Source organism: Cydia splendana, chromosome 3, assembly GCF_910591565.1.
Source record: "Cydia splendana chromosome 3, ilCydSple1.2, whole genome shotgun sequence".
Lineage (NCBI taxonomy): Eukaryota > Metazoa > Arthropoda > Insecta > Lepidoptera > Tortricidae > Cydia > Cydia splendana.
In genome coordinates, this window is record NC_085962.1 from 2844094 (window position 1) to 2861900 (window position 17807).

General features: G+C 39.1%; 1 protein-coding gene and 1 long non-coding RNA gene across 2 annotated transcripts in view; one reads left to right on the plus strand and one right to left on the minus strand.

Annotated features, from left to right (window-relative positions):
- LOC134806470 (uncharacterized) overlaps positions 1–17807 on the minus strand; it is a 484735-nt gene that overhangs the window by 146825 nt on the left and 320103 nt on the right. The gene's annotated exons all lie outside the window — the stretch shown is intronic.
- Positions 1–17807, plus strand: part of LOC134806445 (phosphatidylinositol 4-phosphate 3-kinase C2 domain-containing subunit alpha) — a 42209-nt gene that overhangs the window by 13958 nt on the left and 10444 nt on the right. Inside the window, exons 8-25 of the mRNA XM_063779725.1 lie at positions 1257–1347; positions 2601–2744; positions 5393–5481; positions 6429–6666; positions 7318–7493; positions 8067–8280; positions 8656–8860; positions 10051–10248; positions 11592–11710; positions 12273–12442; positions 12954–13120; positions 13987–14120; positions 14381–14469; positions 14820–14993; positions 15281–15438; positions 15781–15868; positions 16415–16544; positions 17182–17337. Coding sequence (XP_063635795.1) covers positions 1257–1347; positions 2601–2744; positions 5393–5481; positions 6429–6666; positions 7318–7493; positions 8067–8280; positions 8656–8860; positions 10051–10248; positions 11592–11710; positions 12273–12442; positions 12954–13120; positions 13987–14120; positions 14381–14469; positions 14820–14993; positions 15281–15438; positions 15781–15868; positions 16415–16544; positions 17182–17337 — 2740 coding nt within the window. The remainder of the gene's footprint in view (positions 1–1256; positions 1348–2600; positions 2745–5392; positions 5482–6428; positions 6667–7317; positions 7494–8066; positions 8281–8655; positions 8861–10050; positions 10249–11591; positions 11711–12272; positions 12443–12953; positions 13121–13986; positions 14121–14380; positions 14470–14819; positions 14994–15280; positions 15439–15780; positions 15869–16414; positions 16545–17181; positions 17338–17807) is intronic.

The following is a 17807-nucleotide window of genomic DNA, read 5'->3' on the forward strand; positions in this document are numbered from 1 at the left end:
TATCCCTAAGAGGGATCTCTTCCAGTTAACCTAGAGGAGTAATTAAAAGCTAAACCTAAAGTAATTATATAATATGAGTTGAATCTTATCTAAGAAACATTTCGACAGACGACATTTTCTATTAAAAATTTGTCTGTCCATTCAACGCGGGAATGTTGTAAGCATTTTAGGCACCTTGACACCACAAGCGGTCTTTAATGGTTTAGAAATAAAAACCGGGCAAGTGCGAGTCGGACTCGCGCACGAAGGGTTCCGTACCATAAAGCAAAAAACGGCAAAAAAAAAACGGTCACCCATCCAAGTACTGACCCCGCCCGACGTTGCTTAACTTCGGTCAAAAATCATGTTTGTTGTATGGGAGCCCCACTTAAATCTTAATTTTATTCTGTTTTTAGTATTTGTTGTTATAGCGGCAATAGAAATACACCATCTGTGAAAATTTCAACTGTCTACCTATCACGGTTCGTGAGATACAGCCTGGTGACAGACGGACAGACGGACGGACGGACAGCAGAGTCTTAGTAATAGGGTCCCGTTTTACCCTTTGGGTACGGAACCCTAAAAAGAAACTGTTCATATTGTCAGTTAAACATTATACATAGGTAACTAGATACGTTTTGTAATAGACACATGAAACACATACTCTTTATAAAACTATATTTCCATAGACAATGTTTGACGGGAAAACATTTACTTTCTTATTAAATCTACTTAATAAAAAAAAAAGATTGAAACTTTATATGAAATGAAAAATGTTGTATAAAATTTTCGTAAATCGTCTTTAGCCCACGCCGAAATTTTTAAAGTTGAATATATTTTTTAATAAGTAAATTTTTAAAAGAAAATTAATGTTGTCCCGTCAAATATTGTCTATATGGAAATATAGTTTTAAAAAGTATGTGATACCACCTCTTTGTTTCACATTTGTCTATTGCATAACTCATCTAGTGACATATGTAAATTGTTACAATAAAAAAAACACTTTTATAATAGGGTATTTTCCTACTAGTCAAATCAGTTACTTTTTTAGAACTGTCAAAACGATTTGCTAATATGGAATTTATATGAAACATTACATCGTGACGTCACGGTCAACTCATCTACTTATTACATTTCTATCCGATTTATTAAATAGAACTTGTGTTTTAAAATAACTCCTATCTGTGTTTTTCTAATAATTATCTGGTGCTTAATTTCATGCATGGTGTAAAATAATTTATTTCAAATACAGTATAATACCCGATTATTGATTTCAGAACAAATTGTACGACTGCATAGTGAAATGTAGGACGAGAAACAGTGATAGCGAGCACAAAGCGTTTTTAAAGATGGTGTTAGATGTAAGAAGTAAGTACCCCTAAACAAAACCATACCTAAGTATAAGTATTCCTAATTTTTTTTTCAATATTTAAAGCTTTATTTGATAATCGTTTGTCCCTATCCGTATTAGCATTTTGACACTTTGCTATATTCTCTAGCCGCCCAGAGACCTATAAAAAGGTATCTTGTTCCATTCTAATTTGAACTTTGTATTGACAAAATAAAATTTCATTTTGCTTGGCAAGGTTTGACGTATGGGCGGCTAGAGGATATAATAATAGTTATATTACCTATAATAGTTGTTTTTTTTTTGCATCGAGTCACTTCCATAAATGTCACTACCGTCGATGATATTACTTTTATAAACTTACACTAACATGATTATATGTGACGTTCTCAAGCAAAAGGTACCACATTGTCGCTTGCCATAAGGACGCTCTGACAGGTTATTCGTATAAAGATACGAGCAAAATTCATCCTTATGGTAAGCGACAAAATGTACCTTTGCTTGAGAACGTCACATATGCTCAATAATCTTTAACAGAACATGCCTTCGAGCAACACCGGCTTCCGACACATCGGAAGGGGGGGGCCCAAGCGATATCTCACCGTACAAATCTTTCTGCCATTTTTCGCGGGGGGAAAGGTGCACACAGTCGCACTTCTCACACACTTACATACAAAATCCAATCTGTAATGACGACACAAATACATAGACAAAGACAAATATTGCAAACCTCGATCTCTTTTTGTGTACGGACGAGTGACAAGTGTCACAACACGCACACTAACACATTTTCGTTGAAGTATGTTATTGTATTCTGAGAGATGAGAAGTCGGATTTGTCGCTCGACCGATCCGCAATTTGTACTGAGCGAGCAAAATCGAGAAATCCAACAATTACATGAGACTAAAATATAATAATTGTGTTTGAATGTAATTAAACGTATGATATGTAAAAAAAATATTACATGTGAAATGTAACACTTTCTTTTTGTAAATTTGATGTCCCCGACCTCTTTTTATAACAAAAAACCGAGCAAACAGGCATTTTTGTGCAGCAGTTTCACGCGCGCGACTGGACTCGGTCTAGTGAAAAATCCAAGTGCAACTAGTTTTATTACCCGCGCTAGATTAGATTGACGCGCTAATCTTGTACCTCGGCAGAGGGGAAATAGTGCGAATGCCGCCTCCCTTCCGTGTTGCTCGAAGGAACATGCAGAATTTATAACCCATTTGTCAAATGTATTTGTTTTAATGATAATTATTGATGTTTACAGAAAGATTCGTCCATTCTGACCACGCGAGCAACCCCGGGCACGTGGTAGCGGCCCGCTCGGGAGGGAAGTACCCTCCTAACACTAGTATCAAGATTCTAGTCCATCACAACCATTCGGAAGAACCTATCACTTTCACATCTGATGGTAAACTATTATAAACCCTAACTTCCTTGTCATAAAGGCTAAAATATAGACAAAGATTCGTCCATTCTGACCACGCGAGCAACCCCGGGCACGTGGTAGCTGCCCGCTCGAGGGGGAAGTACTCTCCCAACACTAGTATCAAGATTCTAGTCCATCACAACCATTCGGAAGAACCTATCACTTTCACATCTGATGGTAAAGTATTATAAACCCTAACTTCCTTGTCATAAAGGCTAGATATAGACAAAGATTCGTCCATTCTGACCACGCCAGCAACCCCGGGCACGTGGTAGCGACCCGCTCGCAAGGGAAGTACCCGCCCAACACTAGTATCAAGATTCTAGTCCATCACAACCATTCGGAAGAACCTATCACTTTCACATCTGACGGTAAAACTATATTAAATATGTTAAAACGGGTCACTCACGTATTTTAAGTCGAAACTCTTGTTACACTCCGTACCGAGGAGCATCATCGGTAGCACATGTTGGCGGACCGACGCGGACTGTTGGCTGCAGCTGGCCGCGACCGATGACTGCATATAGAAAAAAGGATGAGTATAGTTTTCCTGGTTCTTACTGAGTGACAAATTGGTTTGACCAACCTATAAATACTAGTTTACTGTAGAATACTCCTAATAAGTAATTATATCAAGATTCCCGTCCAATAAGAAAAGCCTTTCACCTTCACATCTAATTGTAAACTGTTATAAACTTTAACCGTATTGTTATAAAGACTACTGAAAAATCTGGCAAGGTCGCCATGTGGGGATAACATCAGTGTTAAATTGTGACGTCCCACGGTCAAAGGTACCTTATGGCGGGTATGGAGTTATGCATACCCCAGTAATCTACAATAAATAAGCTATCGATAACACAAAAGATCAACCTTCTAGGTTGCGTAGTTACAGAGATATGATTTTTTGAAAATAATGTTGTGAAATGAGCAACTTTACGATAGAGAAGTTTTAAGTTTAGCCGCCTAAAAAACTATGTTCCTGAAGTAAGTTACATAGTTGACTACAAATAATAATGCCTTATATATCTGAGATTAAAAAAATATTGCGACTTGTTCTGTAATGCAAATAGAAACTTTTGATATCGACTGATTTATGTGTATACTAACCAATCTCTTGAAAATAAAGTTTTATTTCATTTTCACGATTGATTGCAATGAGCTCTCAAGATTTAAATTTTATCTATTAGAAAACGACACTGACAGACAGTTTAAGCAAAAAACAATACCGATTTAGAGGTGAAAATGTATTTTCTGACTTTTTCATATAAAATCACAAAATTGAATATTTTTACTTTTAATGTGACACACAATCAATTTTTCTGAGCACATATGAAAGAAATTCTGTCATTCAAATGAAATAAATCCTAAAACCCCAACTAAATACTATATTTAACCCCTTATGCCACTTTAAACTTACATAACAATAACAGTATTTGCTCCATACATTTACGAAAAGGTACCTTATGGAAATAAATCTAATAATACATCACTACAAAATATCAATCATATTATAGTTTATCTTTTATGAATAGAAAATATTAATTTACATTAAACTGCCCCCAATTTAATTAGTTCTTCGTCATAATAATCTTAAAAAAGACCAATAATTTGTATGTAACGAAAAGGTACCTTGTGGTCAAGTTACATGATGAGGCATGATGATGATGGAACAGTTAGGATAAACTAATAATATTTTGGGGTTAAGATGGTATAAATCGTCTATTTCTTATCAATAATATATTTCGGTTGCTATTGAAGATAAGCGGCATTGAAGTTCAATGACCTCAGATATTCCATAAGGTAATGCGTCGGGTATTGGTATTTTTCAGCAAACCAATGGCTGATTTACTGCATGCGACCAAACCAAATGAAGATTATTCTAGTTAAGAAAGACTTGACGAGAGTAACTTTGGTATAATAGCAGTCTACTTGGATTTGTGATGTCGGTCTATGTACGGTTATAATATTTGCGAGGCGCCCCAACCAGAACTAAAATTATCAATTTAGTTTTGCAGAATGCTAATACAGTTCTCTACCAAACTTCTTTTCCCGTATTGACTAGTTTTTTTGGGAATTTTCAATCTTTTTTCCATAAGGTACCTTTTCTACTAAACTCTGAGACGACATTACTAGGCTTATAACTAACTTATAACAAAAATAAAAACAGGTAAACAAACGTTAGGCATTAAGGTTTCAGATCACACAATAAAAAAAAATTGAGCATTTTTTCACCTCTTTACAAAACATTTAATATCTCCGAAACTAGAAACCCTCATAAGGTACCTTTTCCCGTGGAACGTCACAATTGTATATTTAACAGGGCCATCTCTCTCACCTCTTACGTACTTTATCGAGCCTAGAATCCCTAGATGGCTTAATGATCTACATAAAGGTACCTACTTAGTTCCCGATATAGTGCATAGGTGGCGCTGTAATTAGTTTTTATTATTTTAGGCTAGCTAATTTGTAATGTACTCTTGACACTTTCCGAATATACACCGTAAGAAGCACACGCTGTTTTCTCTCCGACTCCCTCAAGATCCTCCGACCTACGCCCACGTGCCATCAATCAGTCTAACTAAAATGTGTTCTATTGTTATTTTAATACGGTTTAAATTTGCTTGTTTCAGTGGAGTCGACTGTGGAACATGTGATATTGACCGTAGTTTGTTCACTCGACGAAAATACAAGAGATGATATGTCTCAATATATGTTAAGAGTAAGTTTCTTGTGTTATTACTAGGACTTTCCGAAGTAGTACTGGTACAGCGGGTAGTTTTTCCATTTCGCCTAGTTATATTTTTGTAAAGTACGCTAAGAACACATAAATTATTATACGGCCGTAAACATACACAGAGGATAAAGTAAAAAGGTAAATACATATTCTTTATTGTACCACAGATGTAAAAAAAAACTACACGACTAGAAAACAAAAATAATGGTGGTTTCGGGGCGGATTTTACAAGAAAATTAATAATCGATACGATCAGGAATTTGATAATATGTATAAGCTAACCGTGGTACAGTCAGCAGCAGAAGTTGCTAAGCGGGCCAGGTGTTCAAAATGATCTTGACGCGACTTTATTGTTAAGAGAATAAGAGCGTGTTAAGGTCATTTTGAACACCTCGCCCGCTTAGCAACTTCTGCTGCTGACTGTACCTACTAATGGAATGCCATCGTGACTTGTTATGCTTTATGACTATTAACATGGCGTATAGAGAAATATAGTGAGCATAGAGTGCTATATAGTGAGTAGAGAGTATGGAGTCATACATCCGTTTTGATACCATAACGACTATTCTTTTCGTAGTCGACGTCTAGCATCGAGAAGCAGAATTATCAGTACCGGTACTTGATACTAGATGTCTCGAGTGTCGCGATTCACGAAAATTGTATTGAACAATAATTTACAGCTAATATTATAAGCAGAAAGAGTTGAACATAGAGTTCCGGTTAACAATAATAATATTAGCTAAAAATTGTTGAGCTTTAGACTTTTCGGTCGTCGCAACATCTATTGACAATTAGCAGTACTGATAATTCCGCTACTTGATGCTAGATGTCGACTACGAAAATAATAGTCGTTTTAGTACCAAAACTGATGTATGGAGTGAGCACTCTATGTATTTTGTTCTCTATGCAATAACTCTTTACGTACATTTCAGGTATGGGGTGCCAAAGAATACCTAACGCCAGGCAGCTCGCTAAGCGAGTACGACTATATACGCGAGTGCGTTAGGCTAGAGAAGGACGTAAGATTATGCCTTCACGAAGGCAAGGACCGGGCGTTGGCTAGGACAGAAAGAGACGACGCTAGGGACGCGCATCTGTCTTTAGATGAGTTGATTCCTGTGCAAGGAGCGGCGCCGTTACTGTCTTTTGATAATTTGTCTATTTTGCTTGGTGAGTATGAATTTTGTAATTTTTCGTCATTGACATATATCTAAAGACGGGCACTAAGAATGGTGCTAGTTCAGCGGTGTCACTCACGAATTCGAGGCAATCGTGCAGTCTAAAGCATCTAGTTGCGACCAATCGCGCGCGTGATGCGAACTCATCAACCAATCGTGTTGTGGCGTTAGACTGCACGATGGCTCGAATTGTAATACACGTGCGAATAGGTAATTCGCAACTCGTGTCGATTTAAAACACTCCCTTCGGTCGTGTGTTTTAAAACTAGCCGCTTTCCTATTTTTCGCACTTGTATCGCAAATAACTATTAGTAGATAGCTCATGACGGAATGGCCAAAATACTACAAAAAATATATTATAATAAATTTAAATTTCATGAAAATATGTTTTTAATAGTTGAATTGGAGATGTACACAGCGACTGCCACAAAAAAAAAAGTTTATCCAGAAAACAAAAATCCAGAAAAAATATTATAAGGGCCATGTTGCATAACAAACTACAACTAATATTACAAGCGGAACTCCTTTTCTAATTTCACTAATTAAAAAAGGAGTTCCGCTTGTAATATTAGTTGTAGTTTGTTATGCAACATGGCCGAGATCGTTAATTATAGTGATAACGAATATTTAAATGATTTCACAGAAACTCTAGAAGGCGAGCTATCACGCGCAGTAGGCGTAGTAGGCGCCGAAGGCACTTGCTCACCCAAAGCAGTCTTTCAAGCCGTCAAGGCTATCTGTGCTTTAGCGGAAGGAGTGGAAACTCTACATGTGACTCACACGCTTAACGCGTTCGCGCAAGCAGCTACGGGTGCATCGGTATGTATATTAGTAGTTTTGACTCTCGACAAATAAATACAACTAAATTTTTGACCTCCTGGCCGATTCTCCTCATTCCAACTTAAAAATTATATCTGTCTGAACTACGTTCTTGCCAAATTTCATGAATATCGCATCAACAATGCTCATGATATAGTCTATCAAACTTTTACTCTACATATGACTCTACAGACAACACATAACTCTGCTAGACCTTATTTCGTTGCGATAAGGTTCGTAATTAGATGTTCGCTTAAAGCATTCTTCCAAACTGCCAAAGCCATCTGTGCTTTAGTGGGAGGAGTAGAAACTACATGTGACTTCAGACGCTTAACGCGTTCGCGGTATGTATATTTGCCACATACACATATATCGTTCTCATAGACCTCTCATTTATCTAAAACCACGTTACCAGAATCTCAGACATCTACGAGTATCTGGGAACGTTGAAGATGAAAAATAAAATATCCTCCTTGTTGTTAGAGGTTAAACAACAGAGGTTTTAACTCACGTATTATCTCAATATGTATCAGTTTAAAGAGGTGTGTAGTTCAGATATTTTGTGTTTCACAGGGCACCAACAACCTCATAACCCCAGAGATCCAAGCGGACACTGGCCAATACTGCTCCGTGTCCATCCGCTCCGCGACCGCCCGCGAGACCGTGCAGCACCAGTGCAACCGCGTGCGAGACGCCGTCCGCTCGCTCATAGCGCTCTACACTAGGACCAGGTTATTGGACTTCCAGCTAGCCGACTCGCACTTGATCCCGCAGGGTGCTTCTGATAGTGAGTATTGAACACTATACCATGCTAATAAGGTCTAGTTTTCCCTCTAGTTAGCGATTGACGACCTAATTGATCATTCACCATCGGAGCGCCAGCTGACATTCATGATGCATCACATACATCTTCCTTTAGCAATTTTAGGAAATTATTTTTTTGCGATACGATTACGATAATACCATCGTACGCAGACGTTTTCTGCTTGATATAAGCTTAGAAACAAAAAGCTTAGTGGAAAAATTCACTGTCTTGGATGGGACTTGAACTCACGACCACTGGAGAAGATTCATATAGAATAAACTACAGAACTTTCAACTACTATCATTAACTTCTTTTTAATACATAGGTATAGCCTTAAATCTCCCATATCGTCCACAGAAGCGACGCCCGCCTACAAAATGACAGAAACGACACTATTCTGCATAGAGGCGGTCCACCGTCTACCACCTAGTTGGAACCACGAAGATTACGTGTTCCACGCCCACGTGCACTACGGTACGAGACCGTTGAAGACGCTCCGGCTTACGCAAACTTCTAGAATTGATAGCGCTGGGTTCTATCAGAGGATCATATTTGATACTTGGTGAGTGAAATAGTAAGATAGTGTTATAAGGCTAGGTGCACTGTGGCACAAGACCGTTGAAGACGCTCCGGCTTACGCAAACTTCTAGAATTGATAGCGCTGGGTTCTATCAGAGGATTATATTTGATACTTGGTGAGTGAAATAGTAAGATAGTGTCATAAGGCTAGGTGCACTGTGGTACAAGACCGTTGAAGACGCTCCGGCTTACCCAGACTTCAAGGATAGATAGCGCTGGGTTCTATCAGAGGATCATATTTGATACTTGGTGAGTGAAATAGTAAGATAGTGTCATAAGGCTAGGTGCACTACGGCACGAGACCGTTGAAGACGCTCCGGCTTACGCAAACTTCTAGGATTGATAGCGCTGGGTTCTATCAGAGGATCATATTTGATACTTGGTGAGTGAAATAGTAAGATAGTGTCATAAGTCATGGTGCACTACGGCACAAAACCGTTGAAGACGCTCCGGCTTACGCAAACTTCTAGAATTGATAGCGCTGGGTTCTATCAGAGGATCATATTTGATACTTGGTGAGTGAAATAGTAAAATAGTGTCATAAGGCTAGGTGCACTACGGCACAAGACTGTTGAAGACGCTCCGGCGTACCCAGACTTCTAGGATAGATAGCGCTGGGTTCTATCAGAGGATCATATTTGATACTTGGTGAGTGAAATAGTAAGATAGTGTCATAAGGCTAGGTGCACTACGGTACAAAGACCGTTGAAGACGCTCCGGCTTACGCAAACTTCTAGAATTTATAGCGCTGGGTTCTATTAGAGAATAATATTTGATATAGTGTCATATAATATGTCCGATTACGCAGACTTCGTGTGATTTTTATATGAAACTCGCTTTCAGCTCGTTTAATAAACCCGCACTCGTGTTTTAATGCCTTTCATTATGTAGCAGTCTATAAACTACTATTGATGATGGTATGACGCCTAGCGTGGTACAGTCATGTGACGAATGAATGTGGAGGGTGGTACGAGGAAAGGAAAACCGAGGAAAAGGTGGATGGACTGTGTGAGAGATGATATGAAACGAACGCAAGTGAATGATGAGATGACGGGCGACAGAGAAGTATTAAAGAAAAAGACATGCTGCGCCGACCCCAAGTGAATGGGATAAGGGCAAGCGAATGATGGTGACGATGGTATATTATCTTACCAACATAAATTTTCCTTCCAGGTTGAACCTAGAAGACGTCCCAATAAGCCAACTCCCCCGCGAAGCGCGTCTCGTGCTATCACTGTACGGCCGCACTCGTCGTCCGGACGACGCGCACAACGAGACCGACAACGACAAACAGAACAACGACAACGACGACGTATTGTATGATCAAGTGGAGCTGGGCTGGGCTAGTATACAGCTGTTCGACTTTGATGGGTGAGTTTGTGTCCAGTACAAAGTGTGTGTGTTCGATTGTATGCTATCATAGACTAGGAATCCTCTAAACCGAGTTTAGATCAATTATTTCATGCAACCGATGATGCCAAACATGCGGCGGTGCGCGGGACGAGGTGAGCGAAATCCCGTGCCGTGATTGGTCCGTTCAAATACACGGACGTCACACAAAGACACTTTCGACTCGAACATGGAGTAAAATTACCGTATGCGTGGCAGAGGGGGTAGCGCGACTATGCTAAGTCTGGAGGATGTTTTGTCTGTGTATGCTATATACAACTAATACACGCTACTACGTTAAGGGCTCATTTAGACGATGCGAGAACTCGCATGCGAGTTTCATTACATTGCGGGCTTTGATCGGTCTGTTGAATTGGACGTAACCAACACTCCGCAATGTAACTAAAATCGCATGCGAGTTCGCGCGCCGTCTAACGGCTCGGCCACGACATCGAGCGACTTGCGACGGCGGGAGGGATGACCATAGGTTGGAGCGTGACACAGCGATCGGACCTTTCGCTCCAACCTATGGTTATCGCTCCTGCCGTCGCAAGTCGCTCGATGTCGTGGCCGAGCCGTAAATCAGCTCTAAGCGCATATAAGAATGACAGAGATAGCTCTACTGTTCGCACATATACTCGGTAGCTGGTATATATAGAGTGCGTCGCGCTCGTACGGTCGCCATCAGAGGTGGTCAATAATATCTGAACACGTATTCTAGCGCCTTGACAATAGTGGAGTGTTCAGATATTTTTTGCGCCTTGGCCGCTGTAATGGCGACTGTACTTGAACTGTTCGACTTTGACGGGTAAATTAAAAAGTATCATATAATCTTAATACTATCAAAAATTCGTGGTAAAATACCCGGTTTTCAATAGTATTTATAATAAATCGCCATGATGGTTCTCCAAATCTCCAGCAACTCACCAAAATATACGATGCAACCGCACCATAATAAAAAAAAAATACTAATAAAAAACATAGTCATATGTTAATTAGCTTTTAATTCCTTAGTCTTAAGGTTGATATTTGTTTGTAGCATATCTAATTACGTTACCATGCGCCGCCAGGCAGTCCGCTGGCCTATGCACATACGCTCTCGTGTAATTTTTTGTAATTGTGTTCTTTCCGAAATACATCTTCGTGTTAGAAGTCGGCCTTTTCTTCATACGAACCCTATACAGTTAATAAGTTCAATAACAATGATATCCGGTCAGTGCTTAGCGAGCTGCGACCTAAACTCACTTATTAACTATCGTCCCAAGAAGTAGGAACTTTTTTAAATCTGTGTATGAATCTGACCTTAATTTTCCATCGTGTTCCAGAATGCTGGCGTCCGGGTCGTACGTGCTGCCGCTGTGGCCGGCGTGCTGCGACCGCCGCCTCGGCCCCGCGCCGCACCCCATGGACGTGCCGCCCGAGCCCTTCCCCGTTGTAAATATTGGTAAATAGGGTATTTTCCTACTAGTCAAATCAGTTACTTTTTTAGAGCTGTCAAAACGATTTGATAATATGGAATTTATATGAAACATTACATCGTGACGTCACGGTCAACTCACCTACTTTTTATATTTCTATCCGATTTATTAAATAGAACTTGTGTTTAAAAATAACTCCTATCTGTGTTTTTCTAATAATTATCTGGTGCTTTATTTCATGCATGGTGTAAAATAATTTATTTTAAATACAGTATAATACCCTATTAACTGCCTAATTTTCGTGTTGATGAAACCCCCGTTTATAAAGGCTATCCCCACTTGTCCCTACCCATTAATTCCCAGTGGGAATGAAGAAGACATAAAAAATAACAATTGTTACCGTTACCACTGGGGACAACTAATAATGACTGACCCAAAAGATAATATCTGAAAGACAAAGCCACATAAAAAAAACTAACTAAAAACTCCATTTCGATCTCTCATAGAAAAGGTGTCTCTTGGGTCATCGTTATAAAGTAACCCAAGAGACACCTCTTCAAACGCAAAAAAAAAACATTTTTTTTTTAGAAATCCCATCGTACATCAACTACGGCGTGCGCTGGACGGCCGGCGAGATAGAAAAGTCCATAACAGACCCGTTGCCAGCTTTTGACTCGCTGGACGGCCATACACAATCCCAATTGTTACATCTTATTGAGCAGGGCGCGTATCAGAGGATGCCTACCGACTGTAGGGAGGTAAGCCTTTTTTGCATTTTTGGCGATGTTACGAATCAAACTACTGGGGTGTTCGTGCTGATTTTTCTTTTTTGCATCTCCGACATCTGTTAGTCATTTCATAACCTTTAGCCACCCAGACAACAAAACTTAAATTAAAATTAGAATGGAGTGGGATAACTATATCAATAAATAATTTAATTGATCAATAAATAAATATTTTGTCCAGCAGTTGTAATGCTTTTGCTGTTATAAAGGGGCATCTACTATTTCATATTGTTATTCCTTTAAGAGCGTTTATTTACCAAAATATGCATGTGTGGTTAATTTCAATACTGTAATACCGGGGTTTGTGGTATTTAAATTAACCATACAAATTAAATACCATAAAAATTATTAATCAAATACATTAAATGCCATAAATTAACCATATAAATTAAATACCATATAAGAGTGACCCAGGAGAACGCAACCACGGCAACGAGTGACAAAAAAGCTGATTCCCTCATAATAATAACATTATTTTACACAGGTGATGTGGGAGAAACGCCAATACCTCGTCGAGTTACCAGGCGCTTTACCACTAGTGTTACTAGCAGCCACAAACTGGTACGGCGAGCACCGCGCACAGCTCGTCAACCTGCTGCGGCGATGGGAGAAACCGTCGCCGCTCAACGCCATGCACTTGCTGCTGCCCTGGTAATTGGTTGCAATTTAACCTCGTGAGTCTAAATGTACATTAAAATGTACATATTCGTAGCAATCTAATTTGAACCTTTCATGAAACGAATAAAGTAGTATTTCTTTTGTTTCATTGCGTTTTAAAACGAACGTTCCAATTTACTTACAGAACAAGGTTCAAGTTAAGAATTGGAAAACTTTATATGGCGGGTGTTACGAGGTTATGGTGCAGTTTTTGAAAATTCGTAGTGCTTTATAGATCAACAATCATAATAATGTTGTCAAAAAACATGAATAGCAATCTTGAGGCCTTTTTCTAGTAACTTTCGCATGCTAAAACGCATACATATTTGCACTCTATTAACCTGTGACCCAAGAGACAGATTACTCCACGTTGATACAACATCGTTGACGTTAAAAAAAAAATCAACGAACATAATTATGCATACGCTTTTTTCTAGAAGTCAATACACGGTAAGGAGTCGGACCAAGCTAACTCTGCGTGTCATTAGCAATGACTAAGTCTGACCTGGGGCCGATTGCATAACAACTTGTAACTAATAATATTAGCGAAAGTCTCTGTCTAATCAAAGGAATTGGAAAGAGACTTCCACTAATATTATTAGTTACAAGTTGTTATGCAATCGGCCCCATGTTGTCATTTATGTAATTTTTTTTATAAAAAATGACGCTTCCTTATTTTGTTCTGTATAAGTCGGTGCAACTCGGACTATATTATATTCATCTATGCGAACTTCGGTGCATTTACTTATCGCACCTACACTCAAGAGCATCGAGAAAGGATCACTAGTAGAATTTTCATACTAAATGTCTCGTTTTAAGTGTATCTAAACATTTTTTATAAAGAATGTTCTCCTGCACAGTTTCCCCGACTCTGAAGTGCGAGAAACAGCGACAAGTCTCCTCAACGCGATGTCGGACGATGACCTCTGCCGCGTCCTCCCACAGTTGACACAAGCTTTACGACACGAGACCTACTTGACTAGTCCTCTAGCTGGTATGTTGTGTTGCCAATTTCTTGAGACTGTGCTAACGCACACGTTCACGCGATCTATCGCTGTAACCGAAGACAATATTATATTCACTTGGGAAAACGTTTTAAAGTAAACGAGATTTTTTTTCTTGTAATATTGTAAGGACTCCCAGGAAACGTTTTAACAAATTCATTTGTTAAGTCTTGTCTTAGTAAATTTAAGACAAAAAACCGTGTTTCTTAGTATACTACTTTGTGACCCAGGAGACATGTTTATTTTGCAGAACTATTGTTGTCAAGAGCTTTAGCGGCGCCGGCGGTAGCTCACAGATTATTCTGGCTGCTTGTCCATTCACTACCAAATGTTCCACAGGTAAATTGGATACCACTCCATTTGTAATTTTTAGTTTTCTTTTTAAAAAACAATTTTTGGTGTTGTTATCGTGTTCTTAACGAGGATTACTTGATATTTTTTATGAGAATTAAAGATAAAATGTAGGTATATTTTTGAAGATAGCTACGAGAATGTAAAATTTAATTATGCCTTTAAAAAGTTACCCAGGAGACATAACTTTGTATTGAACAACCATGATTGACCAAATTATACCTAAATATATAGTGTTATGTTACGTAATTTAGATGTAAATAGTTGTAAATATGAAATACTGTAATTGACATGTAAAACTATGTTTTATAAAGAAATAAATGAATAAATTGTTCCAGGCACCAAGTCAAGAGTTCCTAGGTATCACTCTAGAAGACAACGCGACCGAGCCGCAGGAAGCCGTTGAATGCGTGACTGCAACGTGGAGATATCGACTTATGTTAAGGGCTCTGCTAGCGGTGTGTGGTGAACAACTTACACGAACTCTAGTCAGACAACAGTTGTTAGTGAAGGTGGGTCTTATTTTATTCTATTAGAGTTCATTTTCCTATGGACAACTTACGGTTTTACTGGCAGATTTTTGTAATTGTGACCATTTTCAATGGCACCAACTTGAAACTATATTAATCACTCACTGTTTGAGTTGACATTTTGATTCCACGAAGTATAAACCCCGTGACTCAGGAGACACTCATAATACTATTGTACACTTTCAGTTTTTTATTGAAATTAAATGATTTGATTGTTATTTCGGGAGTTGAAAAGGTTGCAGATGTTAACATTGCTTATTGCTTTGCAGACGTTATCCGAAGTGGCATTATCAGTAAAAGCCGCTAAAGACGGCGGCCGCGCTCGCGCCCTCAGCACCGGCGGCGAGAAACTTGCCGCTCTACTGCGCGCCGAACCAGCCGCTCTACCGCTCGCTCTACACCAATACGTTCACGATGTCGATGTCAAGTGAGTCACACAACATTTATGACATATTGTTGTCGCGTCAGCCAGGGGACAAAACTAGCACAGTCACACAACATTTATGACATACTGTCACGTCAGCCAGGGGACAAAACAAGCATAATTTGCAAAAGAACTTTACAAAAACCACATTCTATTAGGGTGCTCATTCAATGACTCATTCACACATCAAGGGGTTTATGACTGTCACAAATATGCATGTTTGGTGAGCTTAAATCCTATAAAAAATGGTTCTAAGAGTGACCCAGAAGAAAGTAACCATGGCAACAATTTTAGATTTTAACAGTTTTGTAAACCGGATAACATTTGAATTTCTTTTTTTCACAGGTCGTGTATGTACTTCAATTCGAATACTCTACCTCTCAAAATTAATTTTATCGGATGTGACAACGCTATCGTTCCTGCCATGTTTAAGGTATGAAAGCAAAATCTACTTTCACAGATTATAACCTAAATCCACTTGAAACATCGCCGCATTGACAAGCTAACAATGCCGATTCTCGCTGCGTTGAATAGTGGTTGTCAGTCTTCTTTATTTACTGGTCTGTGTAGGACTAGCCCCGCGACAGTATCTCGCGCGCGAGACAGACTACCGGTTATTTAAATGTTAATTAATTAGAGAGGGACGAGTAGTCTGTCTCGCGGGCGAATTACTGTAGCGGCGCCCTGTGCTAAGCCTACTGGTATTACAATACACAATTTCACATTTAATACGTGTTATTTGCAGTCACATTTACATTTAATTTTGCACAAGGATATAAACTAAATAAAAAACCGGACAAGTGCGAGTAGGACTCGCCCACGGAGGGTTCCGTACTTTTTTGTGATAATTTCAACTGTCATGTGATACAGCCTGTTGACAGACAGACTGACAGTGGAGTCTTAGTAATAGGGTCCCGTTTTTACCCTTTGGGCAAGGAACCCTATAAACATAAAGTATATTTCACTTTATATTTGACAGATCGGCGATGACTTACGCCAAGATGCCCTAGTGCTTCAAGTAATGAAAGTAATGGATAGCCTGTGGCTCAAAGCCAATTTGGACCTCCGGATGGTCACCTTCCAAACACTGCCCACAAGCGATAGGAGAGGTAAGTTCTTATTGTTAGTTGTTATTATTGTTGTTGTTGTCTTTTCGACGCCGTGTCAAACACAAAAGCTGTCACTCATACGCCACGTCACCGAAGTGTCAAAACCGAAATTGAACTTTATGCATATACACGTAAGTGTATATTGCTCTGTGGTCTGTGACGGATTAATTCGTATTTTTCTTACGTACTTGTTTTCTTTTTGTATACAAGTTTGTAGTTTGTTTGTAGACGGTGATAATATAAAAGATAAAAGATAAAAAATACTTTATTCAAGTAGGCATATTACAATGCGCTTATAAACGTCAAATAAACCTTTACCGGCTCCTACCGTACACCTCTGCCTCGAGAAGATTTAAATCCCCCCTCAATTGGAGGAGGGTATCCCAATACGGGACCGGCAACAAACTCGGCGGGATACATCTTTTCAAAACATTATTACATCTTATAATTAACATGCATTACGAGTAAATAAGAAAAATACAATTTAAATTACTATAGAATTCATGCAATTATACTCAGTAAGTATATAACTTTATAGCTCTTTATTATTTATTATCATTTCTTTTTATTACTGTTAAACACAATGTATTATTGTTATAGAAATAAATGAAATGAAATGTTATGGTTTGTTTTGTAGGCATGATAGAAATAGTAGCAGAGGCGGAAACTCTCCGAGCCATCCAGACGGAGTGGGGCCTCACGGGCTCGTTCAAAGATAAACCCATCGCGGAGTGGCTCGCCAAGCACAACCCCTCGGAGCTCGAGTACCAGCGGGCCAGAGACAATTTCACCGGTGAGAGTTATATCTAAAAATAGTAATTTAAACATCGTAGAAGTCTTTAAAAACAGACTGACTGCGATATAAACCATTTTTGTTCTCACTTGTTAGCCAGGGGACAGTATCGATACGTTTAATCGGCTCCGTGAGCCAGGGGACAATATTGATACATTGACCTTTTCCTCATGAGCTCCGAGAGCAAGGGTAGTTCATACATTTCAAGGGCTGCGTGACCCAGGAGACGATTGTGATATTTCTTCTGGCCCAATGGGCCTCAATTTAAAACTAATAGGAATTAGGAATTGGTTTATAAACGCTATGTGATTTATCTCTACTTTCCTACTAGTGCAACCAGCACAGAATGAACACAATCATGCAAAAAGTATTGTGAGTTACGCCTCGGCTGTCTTGAATACCCGAGGTTAAGACTAAAGTAGGAAATGGTTGTCTTGACCCTATAAGACTCAGCTAAGGCCTAACTCACA